This window comes from Sciurus carolinensis, chromosome 1 (assembly GCF_902686445.1).
Source record: "Sciurus carolinensis chromosome 1, mSciCar1.2, whole genome shotgun sequence".
In the NCBI taxonomy this organism is placed as follows: Eukaryota; Metazoa; Chordata; class Mammalia; order Rodentia; family Sciuridae; genus Sciurus; species Sciurus carolinensis.
Window position 1 is genome coordinate 189,267,156 of NC_062213.1, and position 17,288 is coordinate 189,284,443.

Genomic DNA, 17,288 nt, shown 5'->3' on the forward strand with positions numbered 1-17,288 from the left:
ACATTATTACATGTATGATTACACTACTGGTATGACTAAGCACCATGTACAGTCAGTGGAATGAGAAGTTATGCTCCATTTGTGTACAGTGTGTGAAAATGCATTCCACTGTCATGAATAACCAATTAGAAAAAAGAATGTTTTAATAAACAAAAGAAAGAAAGAAAGAAAGAAAGAAAAGAAAAGTAAAGTAGTATTTTACTATTTTGGTGGAAATTCCTAAAGCCTATTCTAGGGTGAGGTTGGGCACTAAACCTTGACCAAGCCTCTGCCTTCTCTAGGTCTTAAGCCTTTGAATGACTGAAAGAAAATGACAGTGACTTAATTTATGTGTGTGTGGTTAGATGTATTCAATTAACAGAATGACCCTTCATTCTGAAATGATTATGTCCTTTATGAGATGATGAAGATAAAAGATGGGGTTTGTTTTTAATGCCCTTTTTTGCTGATGTTAAATTGGCAACCATGTTAGCCTTTTTTTTTTTTTTTTTTGCCTGTGTGTGTGCATGCGCCCACACAAGTTGCTAGAGATTGAAACCAGGGCCTTGTGCATTCTAAGCAAGTACTCCCACTGAGCTACATTTCCAGCCCTTTATTTTTTTAATTTTTTTTGTTCCTTTTAGTTATACATGATAGTAGAGTGTATTTTGATATGTCACACCTACATGGTGTATGACTTCCCATTCTCGTGATGTGGAGTTGCACTGGTCAGGTATTCATATATGAACATAGGAAAGTTACATCTCATTCATTCTACAGTCTTTCCTATTCCCATTCCCCTCATTCCCCATCCAATCCAGTGAACCTCCACTCCTCCCCCACTCCATCTGCATAGCAGAGAGAATATTTGGCCTTTGGTTTTTTGGGATTGGCTTATTTCACTAAGCGTGAGTCTCCAGTTCCATCCATTTACTGGCAAATGCCATAATTTTATTCTTTATGGCTGAATAATATTCCATTGGGTATATGTACCACATATTCTATATCCATTCATCTGTTGAAGGGCACCTAGGTTGGTTCCATAGCTTAGCTATTGTGAATTGAGCTGCTATGAACACTGATGTGGTCACATCACTATAGTATGACCAGCCCTTTATTTTTAATTTTGAGACCTAGTGTTTGCCTAGGCTGGCCTCAAACTTTGAACTCTCTGGCCTCAGTCTCCCTAGTCACTGGAATTGCAGATGTACACCTCCATGCCCATTCTCATGTTAGCCTTTTTACTGGTCTGTGAAATTCAGAAGTCTGGAGGACTGAAGGATTTGCAGGATCCTTTCTGCATTGTATGTAAGTCAAAGTCCCAGGTATCATCTTCCCGGATCCTCTTCCTGGTGCCAGGCCTTCAGCTCTGGGTGATCCTCAGCTCCAGGCCAACACCACCACAAGTACTCCTTCACCCAGTGGGAGAGCGGTCCTCAGAAACAGTGTCTGCAACACTCCTTCCCTCAGCAGTGACTCCAGGTCCTGCTCGTGATCGCACTTATAAGCAGCAGGCTCGTCACTGCTGAAGGTTCTCCCTTGGCCATTCTTTCTAAAGTTGTTAACTCCCATTCCCAACCTACGAACACAGGCTCCCTCTAACCTTCCCCACCCTGCTCTGGTTTCTTTCAGCACTTAACACTATCTCAAATATTAAATGTTTTAATAATCCTGTTTATTGTGTCTCCACTACAATAAATGAATAACAGAACTAAACGATCCCAGATGCCATCATGGTGGTAATGAAATTTTTCTTCTGACTCCAGTGTCCTCTTCCTGTTCCTTATTTTTCCAACCCAGACTTCTCAGAGCAGCTAAAGGTTTCACCTTCCTGAGACCATTGCTCACCTCTATATTCCCAAAGCCATCTTCCCACTTAACCTTGAAGAGTTCCCAACAAAGAGCCTCCTGCACCTGGCTTCTCACACTCACTTCCTAACCCTAAAGATGCTTCCAGCTGCTCCCGCCAGGCCTGGCAGCAGAGCCGATGGTAAGAGAAAGCACCAAGTCCACCCAGATCTAGGTTCTGACGCCCCACTGAATCTGCAAGCCCATGTGGCTCGCCAGCTCCTAAAATTTGGAGAACAAGTTTGAGAAGTGGACTTAAGTCAGCTTGCTACTCTGTCCCAATTTTAAGGGATTTCACATCCCTGATCCCTTTTTTCCAGGAGGCATTAGTTTAATGACACAGGCGTTAGAGGATTTCACGAGGTTTTAATAATAACCTAATAATACTGTTAAACAAAAATAACACGTGTTTCCTCACTGGCAGCAACACGTTTGTACACATTCTCTTTCTCTCACATCAACTCTGAGGTAGGAGGTGCACTGGTTAACAAATAAAAATACTCCACGGCTGTGCATGGTCCAGACCACAGGTCCACAAGGCACTTGAGTGAAAGGCAGCCCCATCTGAGGTCGGAACAGCTGCGCTAAGACCCTGCAGGGGCTGGCAGGGGCCGCGCGGAGTTGGGCGTCCCTGGCCTCCAGCCTTTGAGTTCCTACCCAGGATTGGCTGGAGCAGGAAGGGGTGAAGCTAAAGAGCAGCAGCTGGTTCCACAGTTAGAAAAATGTTCCCAGCACATAAAGTGCTCTCAGTAAACATGTGCTGAATGAATTGAACAAATGGGGTGGTGCAGGGAAAACTTCCCCAGGTGTCCTGGGGGCTTCTAGGCAGGACAGGGAAACCCAAGCTGGCCTTGCACTTCCACCAAGTGCTTTGAAGACCAGCAATGGGAAGCTCTGGGGACACCAGCTATACTGGTTGGGGAGAAGGAGAAAAGGAGTTCCCTTCTTTCCTCCCAAAGTGTCTCGTACATAATGATTAGCACCCTTGGCCTTCCAGGGCCTTGGCCTTCTCCTTTTATCACACTGTGAACTCTCCCGTGGCTGGTCTGACCCTGCCTCAAAGGACCCCATTCACCTCTCCCTTCCTTGGCAGAGCAGCCTGATCCTTAGCCTTGGGGAAAAAGTTTCGAGCCAAATGAGTCATGCGCCTATTCTGAGGCAGCTGACCCTGGGCCAAAGGAAATAGACTTCGGGCCCCATCCACCCGGTCAGGCTCCCAGCGGCAGCTAGGGTGGAGCCAGCGGTAATAGATGAGGCGCAGAGCCAGACCCAAAAGTAAGCAGACGCCTCCCACAGGAAGCCACATCTGCAGAGGGATCTCGCCTGGCAGCCAGGTGCTATGAGTCACCCAAGTGATTGCCAGCAGAACACTGTCACTTAGGAGGAATGCCAGGTGAATGGTGGCCCGGCCGCGGGTATGGCCCTCAGATACATTGAACCAGGCGAAATACAGGATGGTGGCCACCGTCGCCCGGTACAGCCACTCGGAGACAGGGTCTGGCATAAAGTCTGTGCCCTGGAGCCAGATCCAGAGCAGCAGCACCAGCCACAAGCCCAGAAAGTGCAGGGCCACGTAGTGGGGGAAAAGGGCTGAGAACAGGGCCACGGCCAGGACTCGGGGCCACAGCAGCAGCAGGTTCCACAGGAAGTAGATGACAGAGGAGCCCAGGCTCAGGAGGGGCTTGGAGGGAAGGCAGGTGCGCAAGGCCCGGTGGTAGTCCAGCAGTGCCCACGAGATGCCCAAGAAGGACGTGCAGATGCTGACCCCTACGGAGAACAAGAGGAGACAGTGAGTTCTGTGGGCAGCCTGCCTGGCATCCCCCTCCCCTGGCACAAAGGTACCCTGGATGCCCTCCTAGCAACTGTATTAGAATGCCCCCACTTAGAGACAGGGAAACTGCAGGGCCAGATCATTCCAGAAGTTCACACTACCAGAGGGCTCACCAGAAGGCTTTACTTTCAGGTGCTATCCTGGGGACATCTTTCAAGGATGAGACGGTATGAAACTTAAAAAGAGACACCCAGCATTTGGTACCCTTGGGCCTCAGCTGTACCCTAAGGCATCTTCTAGGACCCCATAACCCTCCCTTTCCCGGAAGAGCCTAAGTTTTTCTTGGGTCTGAAAATCGGCCATCAGAAAGAGGCTGATTTCTCCATGTCAGAAAGTGAGGCAGGATATTCCATGGCCTCTGCCTGCAGCTGTCCTCAGGCTACAAGAGATGTCCCTGCTGCATGGCAGAAGTTCTCCTCATTCCCCTCGGCTCCCCTCCACACACAGCCTCACCCTGTTCTTGCTTTCCCAAGATCAACAAGTTGGCAAATGAGGGTCTTATCCCACATCCTGATTACCCAACCTGGACTGGAAGCACTAGGACCTCTGAGCAGAGATGGAAGAAGTGGAATATCTAGAATGCTTCTTCCCCTGTCCCCATCCACCTCATTCAATCAATTGATGTTTACTGGGTATCTACTGTTACCATCAGATCTGTGGTCATCCCTCTCTCTAACCACCCACCTCCTGGGTCTGAGCAGAGCTGATGTTTTGCCAGTTTTTCCAGCATGCCACAGTCTGTGACTTTGACAAGCTTTTCCAGGTCATTAGGTTAGCCAGAAGAACATGCCCCACATCCCTTGACCCCTCCTCACCCTACAAGCCCTGCCTAAATATCCACTAGGGTCACCCATCTCAACCCCACCCCACACACTGTGTGTCAGGCGTCCTTATTGTACCCCACCCACTTCTGCCTGGAGTCTGATCACACAGTAACTATCTATTTCCTTATTTCTAAGTTCCTGGAGGGTAGAAAACCTTCTGGCTGGCCACAGGGGCTCACATCCATAATCCCAGCTACTGGAGAGATTGGGACAGGAGGCTTGAAAGTTTAAGGCCAGCCTGGGCAACTTAGCAAGACCCTGTCTCAAAATTAAATAAAAAGTGCTGGAAATGTAGCTCAGTGGTAAAGCACTTGTGTAGCAGGTATAAGGTCCTGGGTTTGATCCCCAGAACTGCCAAAGGCAGGCAGGCAGGGCACAGTGGCACATGCCTGTAATCCCAGCGGCTCGGAGGCTGAGACAGGAGGATTTCGAGTTCAAAGCCAGCCTCAGCAACGGTGAGGTACTAAGCAACTCAGTGAAACCCTGTCTCTAAATAAAATACAAAATAGGGTTGGGGATGTGGCTCAGTGGTCGAGTGCCCCTGAGTTTAATCCCTGGTACCAAAAAAAAAAAAAAAAAAAAAAAAGAAAGAAAAAAGGACTGGCAGGCAGATCTGTTCCTTTGGGATAATAAATGTTTGCTAAATAAAAAGTTGAGAAGATCAGTCTCCCCCATCCAATATATGGTATAGGCTGTCTCCACTTGGCTCTGCTCCTAGATAGTTTAACACCCTCAAACAGGAAAAAAAAAAAAAAAAAAAAAAAAAAAGTGCCCAGTGAGAGCCGACCGGCCCAGGCTGGCACTTCACCTTTTTGTACCTCTTTCCTCTCATATAAAGTGGAGACAGCCTCTCCTGGGTCACACTGAATTGATGGCAGGGTGGAGACTGGGTTCCTTGGGAGGCGGTGGTATTTTTAGCAGGGGTCTTTGAGATCTGCAGGGGTGGCAAAGGCAAAGGGGAGGCCCTGGACTCTGAATGAGCTGTGAGGTGGACTCCAGCGTGGCCACCCTTGACCTTGAGCAAATTACTTCCCCTTTACGAGAAACCCTCCCAAGGCTCCTTACTGCACAACTCTCCCAGTGATTAATGAAGCCCAGCCTACCTCTCCGTCTTCCAGTCACTCAGCACATTTATTGTGACTATTTGTTTTATAGTCACACATCCTGGCAGGGCAGAGGCTCCATGAATTATACTCACTACTCTGTCTCCAGCAGTTATGGGTACAGAAGAGATGCTCACTAAAAACTTGAATGTACAAAGGTACTCAATAAATTGAATCTCAAGTTGCTTATTTTGTATCAGGCACCATACATGCTTTATCTAATATCATCAAAATAGTAAAAATTATAATTAAGATTTATTCTATGCCAGGCACTGAATATTACATGTAGCACCCCATTTAATCCTTTCATCAGCTCTATGAGGTAGGATTTTTTTTTCTTTCTTTTTTTTTTTTTTTTGGTACTGCAGAGTCAACCCAGGGACACTTTACCACTGAGTTATATCCCTGGTCATTTTTATTTTTCATTTTGAGACAGGGTCTTGCTAAGTTGCCAAGATTGGTCTTGAACTTGCAATCCTCCTGCCTCAGCCTCCTAAGTAACTGGGATTACAGGCAGGTGCCACTGCATCCGAGTATGAGAACAAATTGATACTCGGAGAGGTTGGGCATTCTTTCAAACTCATGCAGCTAAAGATTAACTTTAGATTTGAACCCAGATCCACTGTCTAAAGCTTGGTCTCCTATTTTCTCAATGGTCATTTAAAAAAAGCGAAAATACTGCTGACATGGGAGGGAAATTCTGCTAAGCCACAAAAGGGGGGCCAGCTGCTGGCCTGGCACTCACACTGGTAGTATTCAGCCCGGCCACTCTGCAGCATGATGGCCAACACCAGTGTGAGCTGTGGTGTCGTCTCCAGGAAGGTCTCAAAGAGCCGCAGCATGCTGATGTCCAAGGACAGGAAGTCGGCATAAGCCAGGTCAAACTCAGAGGGCACCTCCTGCTGCCACACTGACAGGCCCTGCCGCAGCCCCTGCAGACACCTAGGCAACACACACACATAGATGCCCACAGGGCCAGGTCAGTGTCCTGTGAATTCCCCGGTCTTCTACCCGTCTGGTGGATGCAGACAGGCTCCATTCCTGGCTTGTCCACTTACATGGTAGGGGGACTTGGGTAAGCGACCTGACTTCTCTGAACCTCATCTGTAAATTGGGATTAAACACAACCTCTACTCCTGCTGGTCAGAACATCACAACCCTTGTCCTACTTACCCCTCACAAGAGCCCCATTTTACATTTGGGGAAATGGTATCAAGAAGCTAATAGAGGGGAATCAGAATTGGACCCAAAACTTTTGGATTTGAAAGGCATGCTGTAAAACTGTCCAAGACATAGGTCTCAATTTCACTATGCCTAAGAATGTCCTGGATCCTGTGGGCAAAGGGGACTATGGAGAGCTTCTGAGCATGGGCAAGATGGGATCACACTGTGCTTTAGAAAGACACTAGCTGGGAAGAGCAGGAAGGGTTAGAAGGGTTACAGTGGAGCAGCAATCCCAGTTAAGAGGCTGCTGGAGCCAGGCACAGTGGTACGCACCTAAAATCCTCGTGACTTGGGAGGTTGAGACAGGAGGATTCCAAGTTTGAGGCCAGCCTCAACAACTTGGAGAGGCCCTAAGCAACTTAGCAAGACCCTGTCTCAAAATAAAAAGGGCTGGGGATATAGCTCAATGACAAAGTGCCCTGGGTTCAATCCCCAGGGAGGAATGGTGGGAGGCTGGCTCGGTGGGGTGGGGATAGAGACGGAGACAGAGTTAAGGTGTCCCGAGGATGGGCAGACAGGCCTCAGGGAGCAACTGGCACGAGGGGAGAAATAGTTCTGCACCTAGAACTGATCTCCCTTGGCTCTGGGAAGAGAGCCCACTCCCTCTGAGCAAATTCATCCTTCAGACAGCCGCTGCCACTTGCCTGTATAGACCTGAAACACACTGAGCAACAGGCAGGCGGGGCTCTGCTGAGGCTCTCCCTCACAGGAGCTTCAGCCCTGGGTCCTCCCATGCCTCAACAGGAGCCCCCACTTCAGCCTTGTCACAGGCAGGAACAGAGACCCCATTTTCAAGCCAAAGCTCAGCAGAAACAGGAGAAGGCAAGATGCACCAAGCACTCACGAACGCAGGCCCCGGGAGGCCTCCGAGACTGTACTCAGTGCCCCTCCCCGGCGCCTGGGTTTTACTGGCGTCTCTGCAGTCCCTCCGCTCTCTCCTTCTGGAGACTGAGCTTCGTCAAGGCAAGATCCGAACAGAATTGTGAAAACTGGACTCCAAGGCGAATTCCGCCTCCAGCCATCCTAACCTAGACCACATAATGAAGTCCTGACTTCATGGCACGGCTCCGACCCTTGTTTTCAGTCTCCCCTTTCCTACAGGGCGCTGCTAATTCTGAAAAGGAGCATAGTCTGCACATATTTTCTGAGACCCAGCCTGTCTGTGCCCAGCCCTGGCCGGCTCCAGGGACATTGGATGGGACAAACTGCATCATCTCTCCCTATTTTTTTTTTTTAATGGTACTGGGGATTGAGTCAGAGGCACTTTACCCCTGAGCCACATTCCCAGTCCTTTTCTTGTTTGTTTGTTTGTCTAACTAAGTTGCTTTAGGCCTCTCTTAGTTGCTGAGGCTGGCCTCAACTTTTGATATTTCTGCCTCAGCCGCCAGAGTCACTGGGATTATAGGAGTTCACCATGGCGCCCAGCGCACCTCTGCCTGTCTGGGGATGGGAAGCCAGTGTTGAGGGACAGCACACAACTGGGAGAGAGGGGGAGAGGGAATGGGTATGCTCTAGCGGGTCAGGGCTACCAAAACTCACAGGTACTCATGAAGCTAGCTGAGTCATTTGTGGGATGCTTACTCTGTGCCAGGACAATTTACAGGTGTCATTTCATTTAATCCTCACAAAAGAGAAGTGGACACTATTATGGTCCCCACGGCAACAACGAGTAAACAGGCCTGGAAAGGTCAGTGACCTGCCCATGGCCCTGCAGGGCTGAAAGGATCATTGGTCCTGAACAGCGCCAGCTCAGCCTGAGGTACCACTCTCTTCCACTGACTCCTCACAACTCACCTGCCTGCCCGACCTCTCTCCGCAACTGCCACTTTCCTTAGAGGAGAAAACCGAGGCTCAGAGAAACGCAGAAAGGTCCCAGGTGGCACAGCCAGACACGGACCCCAGAGAAATCTGGCTGCCAAGCCCTCTTTCCCTCTTCTCTGAACATCGGTTTCTTCACCTGCGCCTGAAGGGTAGGGCTAGATGAGCTCTGGGGGCTCCCGGCCCGGATTCTCCTTCCTGGGGTCTGGAGGCTCACCTGCTGAGGAGGTGTGCAGAGTCTGGTTCCTCTTCTGGGAGCCCATCCTCTCCTGCCACCCCCTTCAGGGTGTCGGGGTCTCGCCTGTCCTAGTAGCCCAGCTGCAGGAAGTACCGATCTCCCTCCCCTTTCCGAGAGCGCGGCGCTCACCTGTACAGGTAGCCCAGCTGCAGGAAGTGCAGCAGCGCCAGGCAGCGGCGGGGAGGCTGCGACTCGTGCAGGCCGGCGGGGTCGGCGCGCAGCCAGATCCAGCTGAAGAGCTGCAGCGCCACCGAGGCGAGGACCAGCAGCGCCAGCACCAGCGCGGCCCACAGGTAGCGGCCGCTGAGCGCATACTGGCCGGCGGCCCACAAGTCCGCGCCCAGGTCGAGCAGGAAGGCAGCGGTGCCCAACACGCCCAAGACCAGGTCCCGGAGGAGAGCGGCGCGGGACGACCAGGGCATGTCCCGCCTGCCTCCGCCCCCTCGCTTCCCTTGGCCCCTGGGACCCAAGCTCGATCCCGGGGTCGCAGTCGCAGCAAGGAGGCGCGAGCAGCCCTACGGGCGGCCCCGGGCCAGGGCCGATTGGGCGGGACTTCCCCGTCCCGCCCCGTCCGGGGAGGAGCGAAGCCGGTGGAGTGGCCGGGCCCTCGGGCCAGTCCTTCCGCAGCCCGTACGGCGCCCCCGGATCTGGTCCTGTGGTCAGCCCTTGGGGTTTCCCGGACCAGCCCAGTGGAGCCGCTAGGGCCTGGAAGACCTACGCCTTTGGCTCGGCGGGCTTCTAATTGCCTACTTTTACATTTCGGGAGCCTCAAGGCTCCAGAAGGAGAGAATGGCGGGAAAACGAGAGCCTAGAGCCCAGGCTACAGCTGTGATCCTTCATGCCTGCATTGTTGCAAACCCAAACGAGGAAGCAAAGGCACATTCTGACCCCTAAAGGCGGGATTTTGCAAACTACGCGTGCTCAGTTTAGACTCGAGGGGGGATCCATCAGCAGCACAGGAGCGACAGGGCGCATCTTCATGGTGGCTCATTTCATTAGGTGTTTGAGTGCGAGGTGGGAACCATGTTTAGTAGCTGCAAGTGAGTCACTTTAAACATTTATGTACTAAAAGGAATAATGTACGGAATAAAATGCACCAGGAGCATTCTTTCGTGGATAAAACATGAAACTTGAAAGAAATGTGCTTCTGGAGGAGTCTTTGGGGCTTCATTTCCTGATCCGGTGGCCCGTTCTAGTTTACTCCCCTCGGATGTGGGGAAATGGCGGTGAAGTTCAGGTCTCCGGTGGGTGAGTCTGCTCCAATTTATCTGGAGGAAGATGAGCTCAGCAAGGGGCAACCAAGGTCACTGTGCTAATAGCACGTGCAGGCCCAGAAACGACGCCAGCAGGAGCGTCAGCAAGGGCGTGAGTGCAATGCCAAAAGCATTTAGGCAGGTGGCGTAGGCATCGAAGGCAACCTGTTGGATGGCACACACGTGCTCCGCCCGGCAAGCCTCACCACAGGCCGACAAGTCGTAGCTGACCGAGTTGTATACGTAGTAACGCTGCAACGTGCCCTGGTCAGTGGCGATGCCAGTCAGCGCAGTGTGCATGGAGCCAGCGCCCGCATCTGGCACCCCGTAGGCCTCGGTCAGCCGGTACTCCAGCTCCCAGCGTGGGCTCTCCTGTAAGTTCGCCTGGCTTAGGTTCATGAAGTAGGTCACCATGTCCTGGAGAGGGGTACGGGTTCAGGTGAGCGTGAGCAGTTGTTTACTTGCACCCCCAATCCTATACTTTGCATTTGCCCCCAGATTCTTTACAGTCGTAATAGTAACTGCTATTAGTGCACGTTTAACAACCTACCAGGTATGCTTGGCAGACATCCTCTGATTGGGTCTGATGAGGTAACCTGCTTTTTACCCCATTTCACTGATGAGGCAACGGAAAGCCTGAAGAAGTTAATTCACTTGAGCAGGGGAATACAGTGGCACGGGTGGAATTAGGACCCCGGTTGTTTGCCCCACTGCCTGTATTTTCTGTTCCATGAGGGAGTACCTAGTTGACAGAGCTTATAGAACTGTCGTTGATGGGGATGTAGAATACACGCAAGCAAGACTCCCGAGGGCCCAGAAGCATCTTCAGGTCTAGTATCTGAAGGGTTAATTGGTCTAACACTTTCCAGCTACATTTGTGACCACTGGAGATTGTTATGAAGATCTGCCATGTACAGATGGCTGCTGACACGCTGGGCACATTACAGTATCACTTGCATGTACAAAAGGAGCAGCTGAGTGTCAACCTGGAGGCCAGGCTACACTGCTGGGGATGGAACCCAGGGCCTCACCATGCTACATCCTCACCCCAAGCCACATCCTCAGCCCCAAGCCACATTCTAAAAATCCTCAGGCTTCTTGTTCTGCACTAGAACCAAGAATCAGGGGTTGAGGTTGTGGCTCAGTGGTAGACTGCTTGCCTGGCATGTGTGAGGCCCTGGGTTTGATCCTCAGCACCATACATACATACATACATAAAGCAAGCAAGCATTATCTTAAAAAAAAAAAAAAAAAAAAAAAAAGAACCTAAATGATCTCTTCCTGTCCCTGACCTTAAATACCCTTCTCCAACTTACCTCTTCCTGGCTTCTTTTTCTTTTTTTCTTTCTTCTTTTGTATGAGGGATTGAACCCAGGGGTATTCTACCACTGTGTTCCTCCCCAACCCATTTTATTTTTTTTATTTTTGAGACAGGGTCTCACCAAGTTGCCCAATCTGGCCTCAAACTTGTGATCCTCCTGCCTCAGCCTCCCAAGTCACTGGGATTACAGGTGGTTGCCTCCATGCCTGGCTTCCCCTGGCTATTTTTACTTGGATGCCAAACTGGATCTTCCCTCTGATCTTCTCTCTGAAACCTCATCTTCCTGCAGTCATCCTGTCTCACTACCCAGCAACCTCATCCTTCCATGCTCAAGCCAAAAGCCTCAGAATCCTCCTTCATTTCTCTGTCATGCCCTATATCCCACACCAGTTCACTAGCACATCCTAGCTACTCTGCTTCCAGAATACCTCTGGGATCAGATCCTTCTCACCAGCGCCCCGCCACCACCCTGGCCCACGCCACCATCATCTCGCAGTTGGTTTCTATGACACTTACATCCTAACCGCCCCTCTGCCTCTCCCCGTGGCCCTGGGAACCTGTTCTTGGCAAGCACACATGGTGATTCTGTAAAACTGTAAGTCAGAATATTTCATGCTGTGTCCCAAACCCTACCAATTCCAAGACCTCCTTGTGGCCCCCATGACCTGACCCGCCCCTTCCACTCTTCCCTTTTGCCTTCCACTCTGGCCTCCTTGTTCTTCCCCTAATGCCCCAGCATGTTCCCAGCCAGGGTCTCTCACTGACTGTTCCCTCCACCTTCCCAAGATCCCCACCTGGCTCAGTCTGTCAATTGACTCAGAACCCAAATGTCACCTTGCCTGTGACGCTTTCCCTGTTCTAACAGCACACAAACCCCTTAACCATTGCTACCCTCTCCTCATCCTGTTTTTTCTTCCTAGCTCTTCTCTCTGTTCCTTCTTGATTTAACCTATTCATTCATTGTCCCTCTCCTGTCAGAACATCAGGTCTAGGAGAGCAGTGAGCTTGTTTTGCTCTCCTATGCATCTCCTGAGCCAAAACAGGGCACGTGGCAGAGGCTTCATGTCCAACACTTGGCTGAACAGATGAAGGACTAGAGTTTCTTTGGCATTTCAACAATCACAACACATCTTGGAAGGCGGGCTTGCTTGACAAGTTGGGGCCTGGAGCCTACTCAGTATTTGGGAAGAGGTGGGCAATGGGGCTGAGGCCAGACTGTGGGAAGCCTCAAATACCAAGCCAAGGAGATCCAACTTTATCTCAAGGGCATTGGGGTGACATTTGGAGGGTTTCTTGTTTGCTTGTTTTTCTTTTCTTTTCTTTTTTTTTTTTTTTTAACTGGGATTACTTGGATCCAGAGGTACTTTACCACTGAGCTACATCCAACCCTTTTTATTTTTGAGATAGGGTCTTGCTAAGTTACTTAGGGCCTCACTAAGTTGCCAAGGCTGACCTCGAATTTTCCATCCTCCTCTCTCAGCCCTCCAAGTCGCTGGGATGCCAGGCAGGTGCCAAGGCATCCCACTCATGTGGAGGTTTTTGAGGAGAGAAGCAAGCGGTGCTTTAGAAAGATGAATCCCTTCTTTGTGTGTAGCGGGTGGCTTATCACAGGACAGGGTGGGAGGCGGGAAAACAGAGAAGGAGGCTATGGCAACGACCCAACCAAAGGGAGATTTGGGGAAGAATTGACCTGCCTTAATGGCAGGCAGCTCCGGGGTTCTGAACCTGAGTTTGAGAAGAGTGGAAGTAATTTGACCTTCCTGAAGCTCGCGGGTCTGTAGCAGGTAGCTGGCTAGCTCAGAGTTAGGGAAGTCCCTCCCACCCTCCTCCTCTGGCCCCAGCAGTCCCAGAGCCCCTGACCTGCAGGCTCAGGGTGGCTCTGTCGTACTCCAACACTCGGATGCCTGGATTGTTGGCCCCATTGACGACTCCGGGTAATGTGGTTTTCCAGGGGGTGACCCCAGGTGTGAGGAACATGACACTTATGGGGGCACCTTGTAGGAGAGAGAAAGTGGGACTGAGAGAGGTTGGTGAGAGGAGGAGGTGGGCATGCTGCATCCGCCCTCCAGACTGAGTACCTGTGTCATCATAGAACATCCGGAAGCTGTCGGTGTGGTGGTGCCCAAAAAACTGCCCTGCTATGACTCGATGGTGCTTCTGGACCACCTTCACGTACTCCTCGTTGAAGCCCTCCCGGAACCAGGCCTTGTTCTGTGTCTTCTCAAAGAAGCCCGGGGGCACATGGCCAATAATGTACACCTGTGAGGAAGGGGTGCCCCGGGACAGAGGCGTTCTCTCCAGATCCTCAGTTCTGCCTCTTACAACCCCCAGAGGCAGGTGGGCAGCTCAAAAGCATCTCCTCCCTGACATTCCTCCCGTTCTCTCTCCTGGGCAGGTTCGGGCATTATCTCTACCTCCCAAAACAAGTGTGTCACGTGCCTTCCCACCTCTGTGTCTTTGTCCATGCCTTGCCTGCCCACTGGAGGACCCTTCTTGTTTTCAGTTCTATAAATCCTGCCCCTACTTCCGAACATTGCTCCAAGACCGCCTCCTCCATGAAGCCTTTCGGATCCTTCCGAGACCCGTCTTCTCAGGGAGCTTGGGCGTTCTTATATAGCCTATGCTATGTGGTCATGTCTGCTCATGTCTTACACTCCCTGAGTCGCTCAGCTGATAATCCCTGGCCACCTGGCCACCTTTGCAGGAGATAGAACAGGGGACAGGATTAAGAATATGAGCTTTGGAGTCAAACTGCTGCTTGGACATCAGTTGTGTGTCACTCTCCGAGTCTCAGCTTTCTCATCAGGAATAGCATCTACCTGGTGCTATTAAAAGTCCTTTAAAAGTCCTGAACTTGGCATCATGAGTGCCCACAAGCACCAGCCGAGATGCCCTCCTGGAACATGCTGGGCAGTGCCAGAACTCAGGCACACGAGACACTGCCAGGCCTCGAGCGGCCAACCCAGCAGATTAGATGGGCACGGCTCAAGGCTGGGGCATCCCCCTGAGATCTCGTGCGCAGTCCAGGTGCCGCTGTGGTGTGGCAGCAGTGGAAAGAGCTCAGAACTTGGGGTCTGGAGACTGGGGTCCTACCTCCTACTCTCACCTACTGTGTGACTTGGCATCATCGCTGCTCCTGTGGGCCTCGGGGTCTTCATCTGCACCAGCTCTGGGACCCTAGCCCACAGGGCTGCCGTGAGAGTAGAAGCAGCCCCCTCCATGATGTGAGCATCTCAGGGTGGGCGGATGAGTTTGTGCCAAGAGGGAAGCGTGTTCAGGAAGTAACCCCGAGGGGAAAGAGGAAGAAGCACGAGCCCTTACCATCTCCCCAGCCCGGGACGCGTTGGTCAGCACGTCCTCCAGCCACTGGAACTGCAGGCCCGGGTCGGCCAGGCCGGCTGTCTGCTCGTTGTTGCTGTAGTACAGGTTGGTGTTGAGGACCACGATTCGCCCTGCCCTGCTCCCACCTGGCAACTTCTCAGAATAGAAGGCACCTAGGATGTCACAGCCAGGGAGAACCTGAAGGGGGCTTCTGCCCAGCTCCACCTCACTCTCCCACCCTCTCCTTCCCACCTTTGCCCTCCGGGTGGCATCGAGGAGTAAGAGCAAAGGCTCTGTCACTCATTAGCTGTGCAACTTGAGGAAGTTACGTCACTCTCTATGCTGTAATTCCTCGATTATATGGAGTAACAGTGATGTGTGCTTGCCCATCTAGATCGGCCGTCCACCCTCCTCCACTCGGCTGTCTGTCCGAGGAGCGGACCTGTTCAGACTAAAGCAACCGGCGTCTATGCTGCTGACTTGTTTGGTTTTGACCCGTGGGGAGTCCCAGCAGCAGGAGACAGAGGAAAAGGAAGAGAAGGGTCAGGCACCCCTGGGGTCGGCTGGGTCTCTAGACCAGAGGTTCTCAACCAGGAAATTTTTGACCCCAGGGAACATTTGACAATGTCCAGAGACATTGTTGGTTGTCACAACTGGTGTGTTAGTGGCATCTAGTGGATAGAAGCCAGGGTTGAGGCTAAACATCCTATAATACTCTTATAGAGGATGGCCCTCTATAAGAAAGAAGTATCCAGCCCACAATGTCCATGATAGCAGCTTGAGCTGGAGGGCTCTGCTCTTTCCTAGGGTTGCTGCAAAGATTCTAGAGCCATGCTAAAGACACAGTCTGGCAAACTGTAGATGCTGAATACATCTTGGCTTATGATCATTAGTAATGCTGTGAGGTTAAGAGCACAGACTTTAGAGTCTGTCCTGGATTCTGCTCTCAAGCCTGCCTTTGCTAAGCCTCGTGACCTCAACCAAGTGACTTGGTATCTTCAGGCCTCAGTCTCCTAATCTGTAAAATAGGGACAAAATCAGGACCTATTTCAAGGGGTTGTTGTGAAGATGAAATTAGATCAGGTCCTAGCGAACAGTAAGTGCTCTTCGTGGCAGCAAATGGTGTTCATACCTTCTTTGAAGAGAGTTATGGATTCGTTACTAAGCCATGGTCTCCATAATTCTGCTACATGATTGTAGATGTTGTTGCTCCCTGCTGGGAACTGGTTTTTAGGGTGAAAGTCATGATTTCCCAAAGCTGCGTAGACTTTAGTGTCTGGGAGGAAAAGAAGAAATATTTTTAAAATATGCAAAAGACTTGATGGAGTTAGCCATTTTCAGTCAACCACTGGCCATCAGAGCTGATGGGGACAAGTGATAACACGGATGAAGAAACCACAAAGATAAATAGTAGAAAACCACATTTGATAGAATCTGCCTGAACTTTGCTCAGGTCTGAGAAGGAAGAGCAATGAATTACCTAATCCTAATCCCATTCCCAGCGGAAAATTTTCTGGTCAGAAAGGAGGCCCCGGATGATAAGGGGAGAGTTACAGGGTCTAAGTAATTCATTAGCATCATCAGCCACTTGATACCTTAGTGTTCCCTGTTCTTGTCAATTCCAGATCCATCTTACTTTTAGGGAAGCAGCCTCATTCACTCTGGGAGGCCTTAGGAGTTTCCCTCATTCATGAAGTCAACAATTTTTTATTGAACACTAACTATATGTCAATACATGGAACTGGGAACCAGGTTCCCACGCCCCATCCCAGAGGACCTACAGATATTGAGTAGAGGTGTGAGCGCTGTTAAAAAAAGAGGGGGGCACTTGCTATAGGAGTGATAACAGTGACTTGGAAGTGGGGGTTAGGGGACGTCTCCCTGAGGAAGTGGCCTATGAATAAGAACAGGAGGTACAGGGGAGCCTAGCAGACGTATTCCCTCCTTTTTAACAGCCTTATTATTACAGCTTTTATTTTATTTTAGGTTCTATGTCTAACACATAGTAGGTGCACAACAAATATTTGATAATAAATAAAAACCCTGAGTGTGGGGGTGGGAACCCTCCTGTGCTCAGAGACACAGGCCTTGCTCATATATAAATCTGGGAGTGATCCTGAACAACCATGAGAGGCAGCAGCCTCCAATTCCAGGCTGGGAAATACCTCTGACAAGCCCTTTGCCATGTATAACCTACAGGATCTGGAAACGCACAGAGCTCTGCCTCAGTAGGAGGTTGTTGAGAACTTTACTGTAACTGCCTGGAAGCGCCTCTCAAAAGTACATGCCAACAGCCACTAAGAATCCTCGGAAGGCTGGGGGCGTAGCTCAGTGGTACAGCCTTTGCCTATTGTGCACAAGGCACTGGATTCAATCCCCAACTCTGCAAAAAAAAAAATGAAGGAAAAATAAAAGCAAGAATTATTTTAAGAAAAAGCACAAGTCCCAGAGGCAGATAAGAAGGGAAGGAATCACTCCAATTTTTTTTAACTACTGCCGTGTGCCAGACTCCGTGCAAATGTAAGCTC

The 17,288-nt window shown here is 50.6% G+C and overlaps 2 protein-coding genes across 3 annotated transcripts in view; both read right to left on the minus strand.

The window, feature by feature from the left end:
- Positions 1–2,182: 2,182 nt before the first annotated feature.
- Xkr8 (XK related 8) lies at positions 2,183–9,429 on the minus strand. Of its 2 annotated transcripts, XM_047540045.1 has the most exons (4): positions 8,995–9,348; positions 8,604–8,772; positions 6,331–6,527; positions 2,183–3,594 (listed from the first exon to the last, which is right to left on the minus strand). In XM_047540045.1, the coding sequence occupies exons 1-4, from the start codon at positions 9,176–9,178 to the stop codon at positions 2,885–2,887; spliced, it is 1,260 nt and encodes a 419-aa protein (XP_047396001.1). In that variant the 5' UTR covers positions 9,179–9,348; the 3' UTR covers positions 2,183–2,884. The 2 variants fall into 2 exon arrangements, with proteins under 2 accessions (XP_047396001.1, XP_047396088.1); XM_047540132.1 differs by lacking the exon at positions 8,604–8,772 and having other exon boundaries at positions 8,995–9,429.
- Positions 9,430–9,641: 212 nt separating this feature from the next.
- The window catches only part of Smpdl3b (sphingomyelin phosphodiesterase acid like 3B), a 28,757-nt gene continuing 21,110 nt past the window's right edge, over positions 9,642–17,288 (minus strand). The window contains exons 4-8 of the mRNA XM_047539920.1: positions 15,893–16,036; positions 14,761–14,933; positions 13,518–13,698; positions 13,300–13,433; positions 9,642–10,535 (exon numbers count right to left, since the gene is read on the minus strand). Coding sequence (XP_047395876.1) covers positions 10,170–10,535; positions 13,300–13,433; positions 13,518–13,698; positions 14,761–14,933; positions 15,893–16,036 — 998 coding nt within the window. The 3' untranslated portion in view covers positions 9,642–10,169. The remainder of the gene's footprint in view (positions 10,536–13,299; positions 13,434–13,517; positions 13,699–14,760; positions 14,934–15,892; positions 16,037–17,288) is intronic.